Here is a 21,045-nt window from a genome sequence, read left to right on the forward strand (position 1 = left end):
ACGAGATTGAATATCAGCGCACACCTTGTGTCTACTACCAGTAGTGGTTCCACCTGCCATTACAATACTCACAGCTGTGTCTTTACGCTTTAATCGAAGGCGCTTCGCAAGATTCTCAGTCATGAGGTTCAACTGTGAGCCGCCATCAAGTAACACACGAGCAGGATGGTAATGACCGAATCTATCTTTAATTTTTACGACTGCTGTGGCAAGAATTACTTGATCGGCACTTAAAACGTGACCTAAGTACGCTTCTGGAGGTGCGACTGCGTGTGGAGCGGGTGAATTTGGCACAGCTACAGAGTATCTGTGCAACAACGAATGCTGTGGTTTTGAACACACCCGACACTTGGAAGCCTCGCAGCTGGAAACTATATGGCCCATATTCAAACAATTGAGGCACATTTTTTGAGTCTTAGCAAACTCAAATCGCTGCATAACAGATATAGAACCGAAGGAAGGGCAAGAATAAATATTGTGATCCGCAGAACCACAATATGTGCACTTCGAAACCGGTTTTGAAGGCTTTGAAGGACCCTTTGTGCAAGAAAACGAAGCTTTACTATTTCTTGCAGGTTCTACTCGCGGTTTATTTGGAACCCGAGTTGTCTCTTCAGCCGCTAAATATTGGTAACGCCTGTTTAACTGCTTAGCGCAATCATCCCAAGAAGGCAACTTGTCATAATCGAGCTGTTCCTCAAAACGAGATTTGGTTGCATGATCAACTTTGGCCATAACCATATGTATGATCATTGCATTCGAAATGTCCTTTTCACTTCCCAACGAAGTTAAAGACGCATAAATGGCAGAAACAGTGTCAATGATGGACCGCAAAGTAGACGCATTAGGTTTGGTCATACTTGGGATGTCAAACAATTGCGAGATAGTGTCGAAAAATATCAAACATTTGTTGTCGTACACAGACTTGAGGCTAGCAATGGCTTTCGAGTAATTGCAGTCCGTTAACTGAAACGGTTTCACAACTCCTAGAGCCTCACCTGACAAGCACGACACCAAATGATTAAACTTCTCGACGTTGGTCAACGAAGGATCGTCATGAACTAGGCTTTCAAATAAGCACATAAAATTCTTAAATTCGGCATGCTTTCCACTGAATGTAGGCAGCCGCATTTTGGGTAACTGGGACCGTTGACTGGCCATCATAGAACAGTCATGAGAAGTCTGACATTCAACTTTTTGTTTCGTTGCCTTCACATACAACGCCTTAGTTGAAATGCACAAATCCTCAAGTGGCCCCCTACTATCATTACTTGGATTGAGACTATCCAAATCTGCCTGAAGCGCCATAGCTTTCTTTATGTAATCTTCTAACAGCTCGAGACGACACTCGAGTTCTGTTTGTTCAAACGAAATTGTCTTTAACTGAAATGCTGTTCTCATACGAGCAATATCAGCGCTAACCTTATCAAATTTCTGCAAGCATTGTACTAGTTTAGAACTAGATTTAGCTACTACTTGTTGCTTTTCAGATTCCGACATGGTAGAGTATAACCAAAATAAACTCTAAACAAGTTGCAAACCAAAGAAAATGAAAGCCGAACTTTCCTAACAGCCCTCGCAAATAACAACGCGCTAAAACAGCAAGAGACATACTGAAATGCACGCAGATTACGTACACACGCACTCAATACAGTATGCACGCAAGCAAAGTAGCAGTCCAAGCGACCGCAGAAACAACAACGAAATCTGCAAGCAGTCTCAGCTGTACTCAGAAAATAGGCGTCGATTACCGCAAGCACGCTTGTAGGCAACGCTAATCCAAACGGGTAGCGGGGGGAAGTTCGTTGGCCCAGCGACAAGTGTAGCCGAAAAAGGGCGCGCACAAAGGAGAGAGCGACAAAAATTGCGCTAGCGGCGCAAGCAACAACAAAAGCTATGTTTCTATGTATGCAGCTGATGCATCAAATCTTCACCAAAAAACCAACACAATAGAACCAAAATAACTTCAAAATATTTGTTTTCTATGTTAAAAATCAGCTTAACAGCCCTTTTTTAATTATTGTTGTTTGTTTTGCCTCGAGGTTTTGTTAATAGTTATGTTTATGAGGGTGTATAATGTGTTAAATTGTGCAAGGTATGACGTATGTATGTATATAATATGTATTTGTGTATGTAATGTGGTTGCACAAATAATTTAAGTGCCAAAAATTGAGCCTGCATAAGCATACACGTACTATATATACATATGTATGTATGTACGTATGTGACTAGGTTTAGACAACTTTCGCTTGCACAAATTTGCAGCAATTAAACTTCTTAGAGTTTTATGCTCAATTGTTGGCACAGAATACCTGCAAGCTCTCAAAAGAGTCCACCGAAACTTCCCTGGATTCCGAGCGACGATCACCCATTAGCCAAGCGAAACGATGCACAAGTAGGGCAGACAGCAGCTCCACAGTCCAAACGAATGGATGTAGTTGATGATATCAAGAAAGGCACCAAGCTCCAAATCCCAATCAAACGAAGTAATCACACGACCGCGCACAAAAACCAAGCCACAAAGACCGCAAACAATCGAGAAATTAATCTTGAGAAAACCGAAGTCCCTGCTCGGGCGCCAATGAAAAATCGCTAGCTTTTTAGCGAAACAACAACAAGAATATTTAACTATTTATTAATGAGACGCGGTATTCTTCGATTATTAATATTGCTTTAATGGCTTGGATAATTGTACAAACGACGATGTTGACCGTGCGAGAAGTATTTAACAAGTGATTGCCTGCTGCCGCTACAAGTCAGCGGGCCGGCATAAGAAAAATAATGCACAAAGAGAGCGCCACAGAGATCGCAGTAAAGGGCGCGATAGAGAGCGCAAAGAAAAGGCTTAGAAGCTAAGTAGGGTGCTCCAACAGCAGTCATAATATATAAGCCAAGCATTGCGCTCACAACTCAATCAGCCAATTATTGCATTATGAAAACACCTGCACAAGCCATGGCATAGGTGGCAAACAATGATGAATGTCGGCAAAACTAGATCAGCCAAGAAACAATGCAAGAGCCAGCAGAACACCAATAGGGCACAACATCATGACATTTCTAAAAGGGTCAAGCAGTCAGCAGTAAATTGAATAGTTCAAAGGGTAGACACATAAGCATTATTTAAGTAAATTACCGCTATATAAACCCATCTCGGGCTCAATCAAATTCAGCGTAGGAACCACAGTGCACAGCTTTCTGTACGACAAGTGCAAATCAAGCCACGTCAAATTTGAAATCCACAGCCTGGTCTACTCATTTTCAACCTGTCTTTTAACAAACAAGTGTCCAATCACATCAAACTGTTGCCGAGCAGGACCAAGAATCCTGCAACAACAGCATTCAAAGGTGTTGCTGAAGAAGTTAGCAAACTCTAACTTCAATTCGCAATCTGTCCTACACGGACTTATCCTGCGAAGAAACATTGGTGACCCCGACGTAATCCTTGATATAGGATCACAATCACTGAGCACGTAACTCAAAAGACAAGTAACAAGATGTCGAGCGCGACAAGTCCGTAGCCGTGCAAGAGCAGCGAGGCAAGATCGAGGAAATCGAACGGCTGATATCAAACTACAAGAAGGATGGCTGGGAGCGCAATTCCAAGCCGGAAAAAACACTACCTAAAACACACCAGTCGACTGCAAGGTTTGGCCGAGGAGTTGGTAGTGCGCCACAGCGCTCTGATAGCCTCAGGAGAACTGCCAGAAGAGCATGAATATTTTCTGATCTATGATCACACTGAGAAGCAGGCCCAGTGGTACTTAGAGTTCTTCCAGCAGCCGCCGGGCCAGAGCCGCAGCCCAAGCCGAGAGCCCGAAGGGAGAGCAGCTAGCGCCGAGTAAAGTATCCAGCTGCAAGTTCCTCTGCCCAGTGGTTCGCCGAGGCCGGCCACCCCCATCACCCTAGGAGCGGAATTGAACAACTTAGCAGCCTTGGAAGCAGGAAGAATGAGGCCTACAAAGATAACGGCCCCGAACGTAGTCTTCTTCAACTACGAGCTAAACGTGTTTGAGATCAACTGATCAATTGATCAACCCAACCGGTCCTGCCGAAATGACAAGAGTTGGCATTGATGGCGCTCATGGAGCAACCATCAGCCACAAATGACACAAGGGCCATTCTGTCACTGCATGACATCACCATTAAGACGCTTAGCGCTCTCCGGCAGGTGGGACTGGATCGCGTCATCCTCCGTTGGGATAGTATACTCCTGTATGTACTCGCAGTTCGTACATTCTAGCAGAGGACACCGCCGACGAGCGGATGTGTTGCTTGCCACTGCTTGGGTCAAACTGTCCGCGTCCAGCGGCCAGCAAAGGGTGGTGCAGGCTCTGCTGGACTCCGGCTCTCAAGTGAACCTGGTGTCCGAACGCCTCCTGGGCGAGCTCAATATCAAGGCGCACAAGACGGCCACTCGGCTGATGGGAATTTGCAGCTGTAACCAGCCCGTATCTGTGACCCTGTCACCCTGTGACCCTGTCAATTTCGAGATATCTTCCATGGACGGCGTTTTTAACACACACATGGAGGCATTGGCTTTAGACACCATTGTGCCCAACCAGCCATCGACGACGATGGACAAGGATTTCAATCCCAGCTGGGATCCAGTTGGCTGACCCAGAGTTCTACCGCTCAGCAAGATCGACTTATTAATCGGAGCAGAATTCTATCACCCATAGATGAATCCACATCAGTTGTCCCTCGGCGTCGGGCAAACTACGCTACAGAATACACTGCCAGCATTGCTCGGGTGGATAATATCAGGAATGTTCTACACTCGAACCAGGCCATAAACCGCATCCGTAGGAGCTATTACGAGAGGACAAACTGAGCACCTCGCCACGTTAATGGAACAGTTCTGGCAGCTGGACAAGGTACCGGATGACGAGACACCCAGAAAAAGTGCCAAAAAGTAGTGCGAACAGCTCTTTGCGGATCATGTCACAGAAGCCCCTAATGGTCGGCTCATTGTGGCCTTTCCCTTTCGCACCCTCCTAGCGCGCCAGGGTCATCACGGGAATTGGCGACGCGACGCTTCTACGCAATTGAAAGAAGGCTGGTGCTCAAATCACCCTGCATTGTTAGAAGGAATTCCCGCCGCCGACCGGAAGGAAGATTTGGAACTCGGGAGTACGAACGATGTCACCATCAAGACTTTGGGAATGTTCTGGAATCCCGCCCTCAACAAGCTGCAGGGGCGCACTCACACCAGTGGCACGGCAGCAATCTCCAAAAGAATCGTGTGTAGTGAAATCGCTAGAGTTTTTGACCCGTTAGCTCTGTACGGTCCCGTCATCACCGCAGCTAAAGTTTAACTGCAAGGACTGTGGGCACAGAATCTGGGCTGGGACACACCTCTGCCACCGATTATAGCTTCCCGGTGGAAGGATTTCCGTGAGGACCTACCAGCCCTCAACCAGGTGTCATTCCAAAGATGCATCTATCAAGCTCAACATGACAAAGAGCTGCAGCTTCAGATTTTTGTAGACGCCTTGGAGGAAGCAAACGTGGCGGTGGCGTACATTCGCGCCACTTATCGACATAAGCCACCCAGCGTGCAGCTGCCGTGATCCAAGCCTCGTGTCACATCACTTGCAAAGGTAACCATTCCACGTTTGGAGCTATGCGCCGCTGTCCTCGGTGTAAAGTTGGCAGCTAAGATTCAACGTGATAATCAGCTACAAGACCTCACTGCAAGCTTCTGGTCAGACTCGGACATCGTCCTGGGTTGGATAAATGCCAAGGTGTCGTTGTTCCGGACTTTTGTCGCCTACAGGGTGGCCTCCATACAGGACCTGTCAACGGCACAGTAATGGAGGCGTGTGGCCTCAGGCGACAATCCGACCGACTGCCTCTCAAGAGGGCTCAGCGCCACCAAACTAGCAGATCACGCTCTGTGGAGTCAAGGACCCCGTTTCCTACTAGTTGGATTTTGTAGGAGTTTGTTTCTATCTAGTTTGAAAGATAATAGCTTGTGAAGTGGATCAGGGGGTCGGGTTCCCTCATTTTGATAATGAGTTGTTTTCGGGAGATAAGAGTTAGTAATTCGCTTTGTGTTTCTATTTATACAAGATGCGTTCCAAAGTAACAATTTTATGGCGATGATTGCCTATCCCGTAGCAGACTGCAAGAGTGGTTTCACCGTTTCAAAGCTTTCGTGAGGACATAAATGACGATCAAATTCCATCGAAACTGTGCGTGAATTCATCAAAAATTAGCCGAAATCATCATTGAAATTGATGGAAATGGAATTGAACATCTCCAAAACATCGTTTTATCGCATTTTGACTGAACATTTGGACTTACAAAAGATGTGTGCACGGTTTGTTCCGCACATATTGACTGACGACCTAAAATTGCTCAGACGATCGACGCTTGTGACCGATTATTTGACCAAAAATCCGATTTTAACCATTACCCACTCGCCGTGGGGCCTCGGTGGCGTAGTGGATAGCGCACGCTCACACCAAACAAGAGGTCGTGGGTTCAAGCCCCACTCATGGCGAGAGCGTGACCCCCGAACTAACTTTCTCCTCTCGACAAACTCCCCGAAATACATGCCTTCAACGTCGTGGTAATTTTAATAACCACCAAACACACCCATCCACGCTATCTGGACAGCACCAACAGTAACCCCCCCAAGACGCCCCCCCCAGGCGGGCAATCACCAGTTCGATTGACAATTCACTGATTACCGAAACTGATACAAGGGAAATAAATCCAAACGACGCCACTTCGATGACGACCATAGGCATTTCAAAACGGACAAGAATCGGACAATGGAACGTGAGAACTCTAAAGGAACCATCCAGGCTAGCACAATGTGAAGAAGAAATGGACAAGCTGCAGATAGCAATAGCGGGGATCAGTGAGATGAGATGGAGCGGAAATGGGACTACAACAACATCAAACGGCAACATAGTTCTTCATAGTGGCAACAGTAATGGCAGCAAATACGGATAGGGTGAAACAAGGGTAAAAGACAAAACTAAAACAAAACATCGCCGGCATTGCGACAGGGGATGCACTGGCAAAGGCGGACATAACAATGGATGCGGGAAAAAATACACTTTTCCACAATGATGGCTGATTGTAGAGGCATTTAATTAACTCGAGCAAAGATTTTGTCCCTATTAGGCGCGTGTTTACCAATAATATTCGTGCAAGCAATGCCATCCATTGTAGAACATGTTCGCACGAACAAGCGTAAGATAGAACAAGTAGAGAAGCTAAAGTCGGGTGTCCCGACTTTGAAATACTCTGTACATATGTTTACAATAATAATGGAAATTAAAAAAATAATGCTGATCGATTTTACCTGTCACGGTATTCGAACTCACGTAAAGGGTGTACAAATCAATTGCGTCTATGTAAGTGTATGCATATCTGTGTGCGTCTATTCGTGTCTGTGTGAGCATGTTTGCAGTCAACCAAAGCACCAACATCAATAACAGCTGCGGGCAGCGCTTGGGCAGCAATTATATGTATGGCTATAAATTCCTGTTAAATCGTTATATCATACGGACACATAATCAGTAACTGAGGGTTTGTGCAAAATTTGAGTTCGAAATTCCAAGAATTACGGGAGTTAGAGAAAATTACGATTTGCGTGGGAGAGGGCGGAGGAAGGGAAATTAGAAAATACACATTTTCTGCGTATTCACATAGTGCAGTTTTACCAACGTTTCATATCGCCTGAATCGAGCTGGGAGCCCTGGATCGAAAAATGGATTTTATTTTATTTTTTTTATTTATTTACGAGATTACTTTTTAGTTATTACGCTAGTCATTACATATTCATTTCATTCAGTTAATTGTTAATTTAATTACAGGATTAATTTAGTTTAAATTGACATTTAATATTACAATTACATTTAAGAGTTTCACAATTTTCCTTAGCTTTAATTATTATTTCTTATTTTATATTAATAGTTTACTTAAATTAATAATTTCTAAAGTTGTTTCGTTGTGTGTGTTGAAGAGAATTTAGAAGTACTATTTCAAGTGTGCTTGAGTTTTAAGTCTAAAGTGCGTCTCGCTGGTAATTGTCTTCAGGTTATGTGGAAGATCGTTCCACAGCCGAACAGCGTATATAAAAAAGTGCCTTACCGAGCTGGCTAGTTTATAGCTTATGCAGACTAAATTATTTGTTCTTCTCGACGTGGAAAGGGTGATTTTTTCATATAAATAACTCGGTTCTCTGCGTGTTATAATTCTGTGCAAGAAAATTAAAGTTCTCAGTTTTATCCAGGAGTTGAGGGTCAGATTGTATATCTTGTTTGCATACGCCGTTTGTTCGGGTTTACTTCCAATCCACTTAACCTCGCCCATTTATGTATCTCACAAAGATCGTCATTACAGGCACTAACACATTCAACAATTCTACTTAAAGGATTATGTATTTATTGTTACAAATACTCGTGCCAAAGTAACAGTCATGTAAATATTGGCCAACTCTATCTTAGAGCATGATAACTATTGATAGTAGAGTCCAATGTTTTTGATAGTTTTGTATAATCCATCGATACTATCGATAGTTCCATCTAAGTTTGAATGTCATACAAAAAATTAAAGAAAACATATATGTATTTTATTTAAAGTCACGATCCTTTACAATGTTGAAAGGCTGCACATCCAATGCGATCATACGCATCAGAACTTTAACCATAATTAATTATTGAGAAGATTTATTTTTGTACATGTTAATGGGTTGCACTGAAATTTGTACACAATGTTTCTCTCTTTGCTGTGGCGCTTTCAATTTTGGGTTCAGAGACTGTTGTTTCTTTAAAAAAAAAAGAAGAAAAACACACATTTTACTAATACAAGACTTACTCATTGAAAGATGTTAACTTTCACTTTTTATAAATTTGTTTACTTTTTTTCCAACCCCAGCCGCAGCCAACAGCACCAATTGACTTCCAGAAATATTATATTAATGTTAATTAAATAAATATTTAAAAATTAAAATTGCACTTTCCAATTTCCTTTATTTCTTTTAACGTGCAGTTCTACGAGCGAACTATCGATGGTGGTCATAATTCCATCGATAGTTTTAAAAATTTAAAACTGTCGATAGTGCCATCGATATTTCTCATGCTCTATATTTGCCAGCACATCGTAGGCTGGCCATTATCAATACGGAAAATGCTACCAAAACTTAAAGTGTCTATATTTCTGCTCAAGGTGTGTATGCAGCAGTCTCAAACTTAAGTTTTTTATTGTACTTAATTTTCAGCGTCTAGAACGTGTTAAGCTGCAATGTAGCGGCTGTTTATATGGAATCGTCTACGGTGAAGGAACTTTGCTGCTCTTAAGTTTCAACATTGAACCCACTATAGGAAAACGGAGCTACGAGCAAATAGAACATAATTTCCCCGCAGAAATTGATTTGTGCGGGTTGGTTAAGTTTGGAGACTGTGCTGATGGTCTTCTTAGTGAGGTTCTCTCGTCAGTCGACATAACTGACAATCCTATCGTGCTGCAGTGTCAATTAGGCACACTAGTCGGATTGCGCGCTTCATTTTTCGTTCACGGTAAACTGGAGGAAGTTCCCTATGAAGTTATGGAAGCACCGCAACTTTACAATGACTTTTGCTTTGCTCGGCTAAAATGTGGGTTAAATATTAAAACTTCATGGACGAAAGAAGATTTAATGCAAGAGATGCACGTACTACGTAAAAACGTAGCCGATGGTGGACTCGTTTTCAATATACAAAATACGAAGGTTTATGTAAATTGCAGTGGTCCACAAAGCAAAAACATTTCTAACGAATCCCTAATAGAGCATCTTCTACAGGCCTTACCAAATCTAATTCCGAATGACATACAACGGGATAGTAACTCAATGGTTCGAGTTTCTCAACAATCGATTGCGTTGGGCTGTGGCTATGATGTTATTAACATTGACGTCTTCCGGTGTCGCACTCGTGATCCTGTTGCTCGAGATGCGCCACCTCATCCGTCATTGAACATTTGCATTAAGAACGAAGAGCAAGGTAAAGTTGTAGTTCCGATGGAAGTGGATACTATGGCAATACTTTGTAAAAAAACCAAATTTTGCCGCCTCTATGATATATTAATTGAAAGCATTTGTCGTGCGCTTCGATTATTCGAGCAAAGTCTTACCGAATCACTTTTGGAAAACGATACTAATCGGTTACCTGTGCCGCGTAGTTATCATTTTTATCCTCATGAGTTTGGCCATTTTCTAACATGTTGCTACTTGGATAATTGTAGTGACGATGAACCTCATATGCAAGAGAAACGGAAACAGCTGCACCGACAACTTGCCTTACCTGTCACCCGGCCATATTTTCGACGAGCCAACCAATGCCGGTTTAATTATGATATTTCGATTTGGACTCCTTTAATGAACCCACACATAGGCTTGAGGCCTAGTGGCGTGGCTGACGGCAAGAAATATCTAGTCAATGGAAATTATTATTATTATCACTACCTTCAGCAACAGGTACTAGACAAGGGATGGGGTTGTGCATACCGTTCTATACAGACAATATGCTCTTGGTTTATGCTACAAGGCTATACAACCACCAATATAACAGCCGTACCAACGCACTTAGAGATACAACAATATTTGCACAAAATAAACGACAAAGCTTTTTCGTTCGTTGGATCCACCCAGTGGATCGGGTCAACGGAGGTTAGTATGTGCCTGCAAGGACTTCTTAATGTTGAGTCAAAGATTGTGCACGTTGCCTCTGGTACTGATCTAGGTACAATAGCACCAGAACTTGCCACCCACTTCCAAACTCAAGGAACACCTGTCATGATTGGGGGTGGCGTTTTGGCTCACACTATTATTGGCGTGGACTTTTGTGTTCAAACGGGCGATGTTAAGTTTCTTATACTCGATCCTCATTATGTCGGCACCGATGATTTGGCCATTATTCAAGGCAAGGGCTGGTGCGGCTGGAAAAATGTAGATTTTTGGGATAAAAAGAGCTACTATAATATTTGTTTGCCGCAGAGACCAATTTTGTACTAATTCATTCCCATAATTTATCATATGGACACATTTATTATTTAATTACGCAAAATATTGAGTTAATATGAGTAAATATGTATTTTTTTTATTTAATCTATTGTAACACGGCAGTAAAGCAGACGAAAATTTTTATGTGTAATATACAATATTAGATTAAAGTAATCTTGCTATCCTGCGATTTTTGAATATTTTTTCCAATAACGCTTGACATCATCATGGCCATTTTTTTGCACAACCATAGTACGAGTACGCTCATTCTGCCATACCAGTACGTTAATGGACAAAGCATAATCGCGAAGTGTGAGATAATCGTTTTGAGATAGGAACTGATTATACACCACACCCTCAGTGTAGATAAATCGATTGCGCTCCATTTCCCATAGTTTAATTTGATCAACTACAGTAGGTGGCAGACAGGATTTGGACCTAATGGCCGATTCCATTAATTTCATGTTGGGATGCGCGTACTGTTCCAAATAGCTTACGATTTGTTCAGCAGTTATGCCCCCTCGTAGCGCTTGCCTTACCGAATCTCGCGTGAGTACGCCGACTACCAAATTTGGAAAACGATACAGCAACTCTGTAAACAATCCTAGGACAGCTACTTGTAGCGGGGAATCCGTATATGCATAAATACGGTAATTGGTTTCTACCACAATATAACCGGAATTCTGCAGGTGCACATCTTCTGTTAATGTCGTGCGCACTACTTGCCCTTCTTCTTTATTGGTTACATTGACGGCTAGGCGAGTGGGATAAAATCGGCCTTCTTTGCGTTTTCGCTGAAAGACCAAGCCAAATTCCCGCAAATGTTGTAAAAATGTAAGCATTTGACAACTCATACCCTCTGAGCTGTAATCTCGACCGAGTGTTGAAAAACTTAACTGAAAAAGCATTGATAAGCATTCAGGAAGAGGTATTCCACGCTCCTCGCAAGTATCGAGGTATTGCAACATAAAGTGCCAGACTTGTGCTCGTGTGTCTAGCAGCAAGAATTGAAAGCCCTGCCGTGTTATAGTGATTCCGTCGCGGTCATCCCTTTTCATCAAATTCGCATGGAGCAATATGCGTACTGCATCAGGACTGATAGCCTCTGCATCGGTTGTACCGCTGCTACGGGCGCCAGTGCCCACCATGTAATGGAGCACACAACGCCAGCGAGACATAGCATAGGAATCCAAAAACGAAATGTCCCGCGGCTTAGAGTCTTTTTCCACTGTATTAGTCATTGTCCAAGGCTTTCCGCCTCCCAATAATGCTTGTCGTAAGCTTTTTTTAAATGTTGGAGACAATTCCCACGCTGCAAGACCGCCTGGTATGGCTGTTACACGCCATACATTTAGATTAGTTAGGCAGCTAGCTGCCTCAGTCTGATCCCTGCAAATGACCCAGTGGAAAATTACAGTACAATTCTAGTGTATAAATACTCACTTAGCACAGCGTTGCGCTCCCCAGGAACTCACTACAGCTTTTGGCACTGGTTGATCTACAAATAAAATGCGAATTATAAACTGTCGGGCAATTTCGGGGAGTTCTCGATAGACAGCCAAGCAGATTGGTGGATGAGTGTACAGTTTCTCAAGTGTTTCGGGCGTGCGTGATTGTAGATAATCTTGTAAATTCTTGCATTCTAAGTTAGTTAGACCTTGTACAGGTAATGACATGTTTACAGAACTACAGCTAGCATAACGACCGAATTTAGTATCAGCCATTGAAAACAATAATTGATTTCGGTCACGGTCGATGGAATTAAATCATGAAAAACGCTGCAAACTCTGCTTAAATTCTTAATTTTATTAAATTCAAAGGACACTGCTAGAAGCCGAATTTGAAACATGTTCAGTAGAGCTGGAAAAAATATCGATGCCAGCATCGATTTTTTTAAATATTCAAAACAGCAATGTTTGATTTGCCAATATCGATACCCAAAAATAGTGCACATACATATATTCTTGATCAAGATGACAAGAGTTGATATAACGACGTCAATTCGTTCGTCTATTAGTTTTAATGCAAGGATCTTAGAAACTATAACAGCTTGGATAATCAAACTTGGTAACAAGATTCTCCTAAGACAACCTCCACTTCCATGCTATAAGTGAATTGAACAATCACATCCAAGTAGTACTTAACTTGTCAAGTTTAATTAAAGTTAGTCCATTTTTAAGAAACTTATAACCAAAAATGAATTCTGTTTTGCCTCCACAGCTGTGGCTTTGTATTATCTCTGTTCTGCAAACACGTACATAAACAATAAAGTTTGAAAATGGGGGAGTCAGCAACATCGTATGCATCTAAAGCACATTATGCAAAACTGACCTTTTAAACTATGAAGAAGATCCCAAACACGTAGTAAATAAATTGGTATTTCTAAACAAACAAATTGAGATGGAAGCAAATTCCAAACCATATACCATACATTAAAGTATCGATGTTTTGAATTTAAATGATCGAAAAAATCGATGTTCATAAACATTGATTTTTATGAGGGGTGCCACAGAAAACTCTAGGGATTTCAGTTTTTGAAATTTCTTAAAAAATCCGTAGATGACACAGAACTTCGAATGACTTCATTTTTTCGAACTTCCCCTCCAAGCCAGCTGTGAGCAAAAGCTGACTGATGATGACATAGTGGAACAGTCTCGCCAGAGTTTTCAGTGCACGAAACTAAATCAGTTCCGCATTTTCATATTTATTATACCCTGTACCGAAAGGGTGAAAGCGTATACAAGATTTGTGCGAATGTATGTAACAGGCAAAAGGAGGCGTGACAGATCCCACAAACACAACTTTGTGCTGCATACATACATATACGCATATAATCACGCAGAGACACGATTCTGAAGTAAATTTATTCTATTGAAATTGTACACTTATGTATGTGTTCATGTGTTGAATATTTTATATTTAATTTAATTTAATAAAAAAACTACTTTTTTAAATATTTGTTTTTTTTTATTTTTCTTTTTTTGTGGAGAGTACAGTTTATTTTACTGTCGGGCTTGCTCGTTCTATTTTGTTTTTCTTTTCGTGTTGGCATTTTTAGAAAATTAGGTACATACATAACTTTAAATAATTTTTTAAATAATAAAACCGCACACGATATACTTATAAAAATCATCAAAATAAAGTTTAAAATTTTCCGCCAAACTATGCAATTCACATGGCTGCCCTGTTATGCACAGCATTTGTAACAACGGATTTGCCTACTCACCGACAATCAATCTCCGCCAAGTACGTTTAATGAATACACAATTTATTGATACTTATTTGAAGCAAGAATTGAGTCGAATATATTATTTATTTATTTATTTATGGGGCTAGCTTAAAGTTAAAGCTAAATATGTATAAAAACAGGTTTATAGCCTGGCTACCAGGGCCTTAGGCTATATTTGTTTTACTTACAATTAATATTATAATATATTAACTAATTGTACTATTTACATTATTTACATTTATAATATTGACAGGTGTTAATACGTATTGGCCTTAAATTTTGCTGTATAGTTTAGTTTTTTTAGGACGTTTATTATTATTTTTAGGTTTTCTGCTGTAGGATTTGGATGAGGTCATTTCAGATAGGTATTTTGTGCGTGCGGCTGTTAATGTGGGACATTGAATGAGTAAGTGTTCAATATTCATATGGCTATTCGTTTTGCATAGGGGACAGAATTTGGAGATGGTTTTATTCAAGTAGTGTTCGTTTGTGAGTTTTGAGTGACCCAGTCTTATTTTGATAATTTTGGTTTGGTCCAGCCTTGAAAGTTCATTGTGTTGTAAATTTTTCAAGATATTTTGGATGTTATTCTTTTTATACTCTGTACATGAAATGTACAAGAGTATATTAGGTTTGCGCGAGCTGAAAAATGTAACAGGCAGAAGGAGGCGTGGCAGACCCCACAAAGTAAATATATTCTTGATCAGCATGACGAGACGAGTCGATCTAGCTCTGTCTGTCCGTCTGTCCGTCCGTCCGTATGATCACCTAGATCTCAGAGACTATAAGAGCTAGAGACACCAAATTTTGCACAAAGATGCCTTATGTGTGTACGCTATACGAGTTTGTTTTATTTTTTTGATTCCCCCCCCCCCACTTCCCCCCTGGGGGTTTTCCCGATTTTCCATTCGTATAATCGCCTATATCTCGGAGACTATAAGACCTAGGAACACCAAATTTTAGTCCAAGATGCCTTGTGTAAATACGCAGAAAATGTATATTTTGGAATTTCCCTCCCTCCCCCCTCTACCACGCAAATCGTAACTATCGTAATTCTTGGAATTTCGAACTAAAATTTTGCAAATACCCCCAGTTGGTTATTAAGTGTCCGTATGCCAAGTTCACTATGAAAGACCGATTTAACGAGAAGTTATAGCCATAAATATATTTGCTGCTGCAGCGCTGCTCAAGCGCTGCCCGCGGCTGTTGTTGATGTTGCTGTTTGGTTGACTGCGAAAATGCTTACACAGAAACGAATAGATGCGCATAGGCATACATACACTCACACAGACGCAATTGCTATGTAAATGTGCAATTATACACCCTTTACGTGAGTTCGAATACCGAGAGAGGTAAAATCGATCAAATTTTTTTTTTTATTTTCTTAATTTTTATATTTTCTATAATTATTGTAAACATATGTACAGAGTATTTCAAAGTCGGGACACCCGACTTTAGCTTTTTTACTTGTTTGGGTTTATTTTCTTATACCAGATGGAGCAAAGATTGTGGTTTTGTTGGTTCGATGTATATTGAGTTTTATAATATTTGTTGATGTCATTTGTATTGTTCTGTAATGTTGATATGACTTGGTATCTACATAAGCTTTATTTTGTTGGGTAAACGCATAATTAGATTTCTAATTATATCCGCATAGAAGCTGTGGACATCAAAGTTTCTGATCGATTTTAGTGCAGACAAGGAGTCAGAACATATCACAAACTTTCCCCTTTTTGTTTTGATTTGGTTAATAGCTTTTTATTTTATTTTTATTTTATTTATTAACCTTATCCTAGCGTTACAAGTATCGGTTACTTTTAAATTATTATTATTAGGATGGAAATTATTTCTGCTGAGTATATGGATGAATATGTTGGTAGGATTCCAATTTTAAGCAGTGATTGTTCTGTTGTGATAGCAAAAGCTGTTGTGTGTGTGGTTTTTGATCCATCTGTATATATGAACTGGTATTGTTGGTGAATTCTAAAAATATTTGTTAGTATATTGTTGGATTGGTAGAATTTTTTGTATGGTGGGGAAGGGTGATGTTGAAAGTTTCTTGGTTGAATTGCCAGAATGGTTTGATGGATGATTGTATTTTTAGGATGTGGAGTGGAGTGAGCAAATGTTAATCATTTTGGAGATAGTTGAATTGATTATTACTATTTTGTTTATATTGGATTTTTTTTATTATTTTTTCAAGAAGAGAGTTTTTTGATAAGATTAAATCTTTGCTGGTAAGACGTCTCTTCTGCTTGTTATGTACGGGATGTTGGACTCGATGATTAGGTGGTTAATGGGTGTTGTTCTAAATGCTTCTAAGCATATTCTAATAGCACTATTTAGGATTGTATTTTTTTGATTTGTGATATTGGGGCGTAACCATAAAAGGTTAAGCCATATTCTATTTTGGATCCTATTAATGCTTTTAAAATATTTAGTAGGATGGAGGTATTGCAATTAAATCGGGTTGAAGAGAGACATTATATGAACATGTTTGCATTTGTTTGGGAGAGGTTGGCGCCGGATTGGAGGCACCATTCTTGGATAGTGGTAAAAAGTTCGTTTAAGTTTAGAGGTTTTTGCCTCTATTGTGGTGAATTAATAACTGGAAATCGTCGGCGAAGGCACAAAAGCTTATGTTTTTTTGAAGTTGGATAATGTAAGCTAATTTGTTGTAGGCTATGAGAAATAGAATAACTGAAATTGGTGAACCCTGTGGTATTCCGTTTTGGAGAGAATATGTATTTGACACATGGCTATTGACTTTTGTTATTATTTTAATGCTTGTCATGTAGTTTGCTATGAAATTTAATATTTTCAGTCAAATTTCCCATTCCCTTAATTGATTAAGGATTGAATGGTTGCCTACTCTATCGAAAGCCTTAGAAAAGTCTAAAGATATGATAGAGATGTGGGCGCGAGCTGCAAGGGATTTTGTTATCTGATGGTCTATATACAAGTATAATAGGTGTCCGTAACGCTTTTCCCTTGCCTAAAACCTAATTGATTTGGGTGAATTAATTTCTTGGTGTTGACATACCACCATAGTCTTCTGGCTACAATTTTTTCAAGAGTCTTACTTAAACATGGATTAAGGGAAATTGGTCTATATGAGTTGATAGAAGTTTTGTCGGAATTTGACTTTAAAATTGGGACAGTTAGACTGGTTTTGTAGGTTTGTGGGATGTAGTTGTTAAATATGTTGTTAAAGTGTTAAAGTTAAAGTCTAGAATCCTTTGTTTTAATATTATAGACGAATTTTTGACCATTTGGTATGAAATTCTGTCTATTCCAGGAGTTTTTCCCGAGAGATTGGACAGTTCGATCATTGTTATTTTGTTTTCTATAGTTTCAGCTTTTTTTTGATGTGGTGCTGGGTGGCTGTGTTATTGCTGAATATTTATTTGTAGAAAATTATGGTGGGAAATTCGAATCATCTGATTCGTTTTGCCAATGAAGGGCGAAGGCATTTGCTATGTTTTGACTTTCTGTTAATTATTGGTTTGTTATTGGGTCTTGGATACAGAAGATTGTTTTCGGAGGGTTAAGTCCGCAGAAGCGTCTGATGTTGTGCCAGGTTTTGGAAATGGGAGTGTTTGGGTTGATTTCTGACGTAAATTTTGTGGTCGATGTACGTTTTGATTTTTTAATTTCTAGTCTATAGGTTGCGTTGGCTTTGCGTAATGCTATTATGTTGTCTGTGTTTATGTTTCTTTTAAGATTTTTTTTCAGGCGTTGTTTTTAGTTTGTTTTAATTTGGCTATTTGGTTGTTCCACCAGGGGACATTCCGGGTTAGTTTTCTTAATGGAGTTTGGGATATGCTTAAGTGGGCAGACTGAAGGATTATTTTATTGATATTTGCTGTTTCTTTTTATATGTTTGAAGATATGTCTATTTTTGAGTTGAATGTTGAGGTAAGAGTGTGAAATTTGGGCCAGTCAGCTTTGTCTAATTTAAAGATTGGCTTATGGTGTGGTGTGCTATTGTGGTTTTGAAATAAAGTTATTGGGAAGTGGTCGCTTCCATTAAGATTGTCTGTGATGGACCAGTTTGCTTTTGTTATGATATCCGGTGTACTGAGGGTGAGGTCTATATGTGTGAATGTGTTGTGTGTTGTAAAGTGAGTAGGTGACTTATCGTTCATTAGTATTAGATTCCAATTGAATGTTGAACGACGTCGGACGTGTTCCTTTATCGCTCCGCCGTGTAACAAATTTTAAGTGCAATTAACACCAATTTAATTCGCGAAAAGACGCTTAGGGTACGCATGAGCACCTGTGCTCGTGTTACCCATATAAATTATCTGTTAAAGGGTGGAATATTGCTTAAAATAAAGCAATGCTGTTGAGTAAAAGCGCAATGCTGTTGAGTAAGAGCACAAGCTCGGTAAACACCAAAGAAAAAATGAGCAAAACTCGTGCTCAGCAGCAACAACAACAAGACGACCGTCGACTTTCGGCTGTTCGTACCAACAACGCATACTTCACCATACGCTCACCAGAGGTAACGGCACCTGAAACAACTGCATCACTGCAAGTTGACACGGAGAGAGCACGCTCTCTCTCGCCCGCTATAATATGCTCAGTCAGCACATTGCAAAGTGAGTCATGGAGTGCCCAGTGCCCGTCCCCAGACCCCTGCAGCCCACAATCAACTAAAAAAACCAACACACCTAAAATAAAAAAAACATCGGAAAACACTGTGCCAAATGAAGCGCTGAAAACAATAGATTCGCGATTCTCAGCGAAGCCGAAGAAAATAGCGTTGAAACACCAAAGGCCAAGCAGCTAATGTCGGCACCTATTTATGTGCGTCAAGCAAATTGTACAGATTTGGATAAAAAACTCAGTAATAAAATTGGCGAAAACAAATTCTATGTTACGTCGATAAGAAGAGGTAACATCAATGAAATTAAAATACAAATCAACGACGAAAAAAACTATGGATCAGTGGCCAAATACCTCAACGATGAAAAAATGAGTAACTACACGTACCAACTTAAAAATAGCAAGGGACTACAAGTGGTCATCAAAGGAATAGAGCCAACCGTTCCAGTCGAAGAGATAAGAGATGCACTAAAAGATAAGATACTGCACCGTAGAATTACAGTTGAGGAACCGCATAAGCGAAATGGACCTGTCCAATGCACAAACTGCCAGGAATATGGGCATACAAAAACCTATTGTACCCTACGTGCAGTCTGCATTGCCTGCGGGGATGTACACCCCTCTGAGCCCTGCCCCGTAAATAAGGAGGACCCATCTGCGAAGAAATGTAGCAATTGTGGGGGAAACCATACTGCCAACTATAGAGGTTGCCCTGTGTACAAAGAGTTAAAAAGTCGCATAAGCCAACAAAAAACCGCAGCTCGAAACCCTGTCATCCGACAAAACTTGCCATATATACCACCAACTACGATTCCAGGAGTATCTTTTGCTCAGACGTTAAGTAACACTAACGAGTCGAATACCTCAGTTTCTAAACCGAAACTTCAACAAACCACTGCAGGAACAATGCACCATCAGGTACCGCAACAGAGGCCAGAAATGACTGCTCAACAGCCCAATGCGAATCCATCCCAATTGCCTAGTAGAATTGAATCAATTTTGGCAACTCTCACCAATACAATGGTAGCAATACAACAAACGATGCAGGAAATTATGCGCAATCAAAATCTCCTCCTGGAATTACTTATCAAACAGAAATCTAATTAAATGGTCTCTCTAAAAATATGTTTCTGGAATGCAAATGGCATTTCACAGCACAAATGCGAGCTCTTGTAGTTCCTCGATCATCATGACATTGACGCCATGCTCATATCAGAGACTCACCTAACGAACAAAAATTATTTTCATCTCAATGGCTTCAACTTCTATGCGACAAACCACCCCGATGGTAAGGCTCATGGAGGTACTGGCATTCTTATAAAGCATCGCATCAGACACTATCCGCTGCCATCATTTGCCACAACTTATTTACAGGCCACAACAATTCAAATCGAAACTCAAAGCGGATACTTAAGCATATCCGCAGTATACTGCCCACCGCGCTTCTCTGTTTCTGAAGCAGAATTTGTAAAATTCTTCGATCTGTTAGGTAACCGGTTTATAGCAGCTGGTGACTACAATGCCAAGCACACCCATTGGGGATCCCGACTCATCACCCCGAAAGGAAGACAACTATATAACGCCATAATAACACCAAGAAACAAGCTTGATTTTATTTCTCCAGGCTGGCCTACATTTTGGCCCACAGATCCAAAGAAGCAACCCGACTTGATAGATTTTGCTGTTACAAGAAGGGTGCCACAGGCTCAGATTCGTGTGGAGCACTTATCAGATCTATCATCGGATCACTCGCCAATCCTTCTTCACCTTTGTGACCATCCACAGTTATTGGAACGACCACATTTTCTTACTTCTAGAAAAACAGATTGGCTTAAATACAGGAAGTACGTAAGTTCCCATATTGATGACTGCCCTAGCATTTATTGTAAAAATGACATAGATACCTTAGTTGAAGCATTAGTGTCTGTAATGTCACTACAGCTAATAAACTTCACAAATGCAGCCGTGTCCCCAGGCCCGTTGAAGAGCTACTTCGCAATAAGAGAAAACTTCGGCGGGAGTGCCAAGCCCACAGAACACCTGAATCGAAGGAGCGGTTAAAAATAGCAAAAAACACCGAGCTCAAATGGATTATATGGAGCGACTCTCTCCAAACAGCAAACGATTCCCATTGTGGAAAGCTAAATCAGGCGTATGTCCACCAATCGAAAGTGAATCACCATTACGTACACAAAGAGGAAAGTGGGCT

The 21,045-nt window shown here is 40.6% G+C and overlaps 2 protein-coding genes across 3 annotated transcripts; one reads left to right on the forward strand and one right to left on the reverse strand.

The window, feature by feature from the left end:
• The first annotated feature begins 9,106 nt into the window (after positions 1–9,106).
• Positions 9,107–11,151, forward strand: LOC115628172 (probable Ufm1-specific protease 2). Of its 2 annotated transcripts, XM_030524158.1 has the most exons (3): positions 9,107–9,186; positions 9,239–9,998; positions 10,240–10,382. In XM_030524158.1, the coding sequence occupies exons 1-3, from the start codon at positions 9,148–9,150 to the stop codon at positions 10,371–10,373; spliced, it is 933 nt and encodes a 310-aa protein (XP_030380018.1). In that variant the 5' UTR covers positions 9,107–9,147; the 3' UTR covers positions 10,374–10,382. The 2 variants fall into 2 exon arrangements, with proteins under 2 accessions (XP_030380018.1, XP_030380017.1); XM_030524157.1 differs by having other exon boundaries at positions 9,239–11,151.
• Positions 11,063–12,817, reverse strand: LOC115628173 (general transcription factor IIH subunit 4). Its single transcript, XM_030524160.1, has 2 exons — positions 12,440–12,817; positions 11,063–12,385 (listed from the first exon to the last, which is right to left on the reverse strand). The coding sequence occupies exons 1-2, from the start codon at positions 12,718–12,720 to the stop codon at positions 11,176–11,178; spliced, it is 1,491 nt and encodes a 496-aa protein (XP_030380020.1). The 5' UTR covers positions 12,721–12,817; the 3' UTR covers positions 11,063–11,175.
• Between the last annotated feature and the right edge of the window lie 8,228 nt (positions 12,818–21,045).

This window comes from Scaptodrosophila lebanonensis, unplaced genomic scaffold, assembly GCF_003285725.1.
Source record: "Scaptodrosophila lebanonensis strain 11010-0011.00,11010-0021.00 unplaced genomic scaffold, SlebRS2 tig00000110-arrow-arrow-pilon, whole genome shotgun sequence".
NCBI lineage: Eukaryota > Metazoa > Arthropoda > Insecta > Diptera > Drosophilidae > Scaptodrosophila > Scaptodrosophila lebanonensis.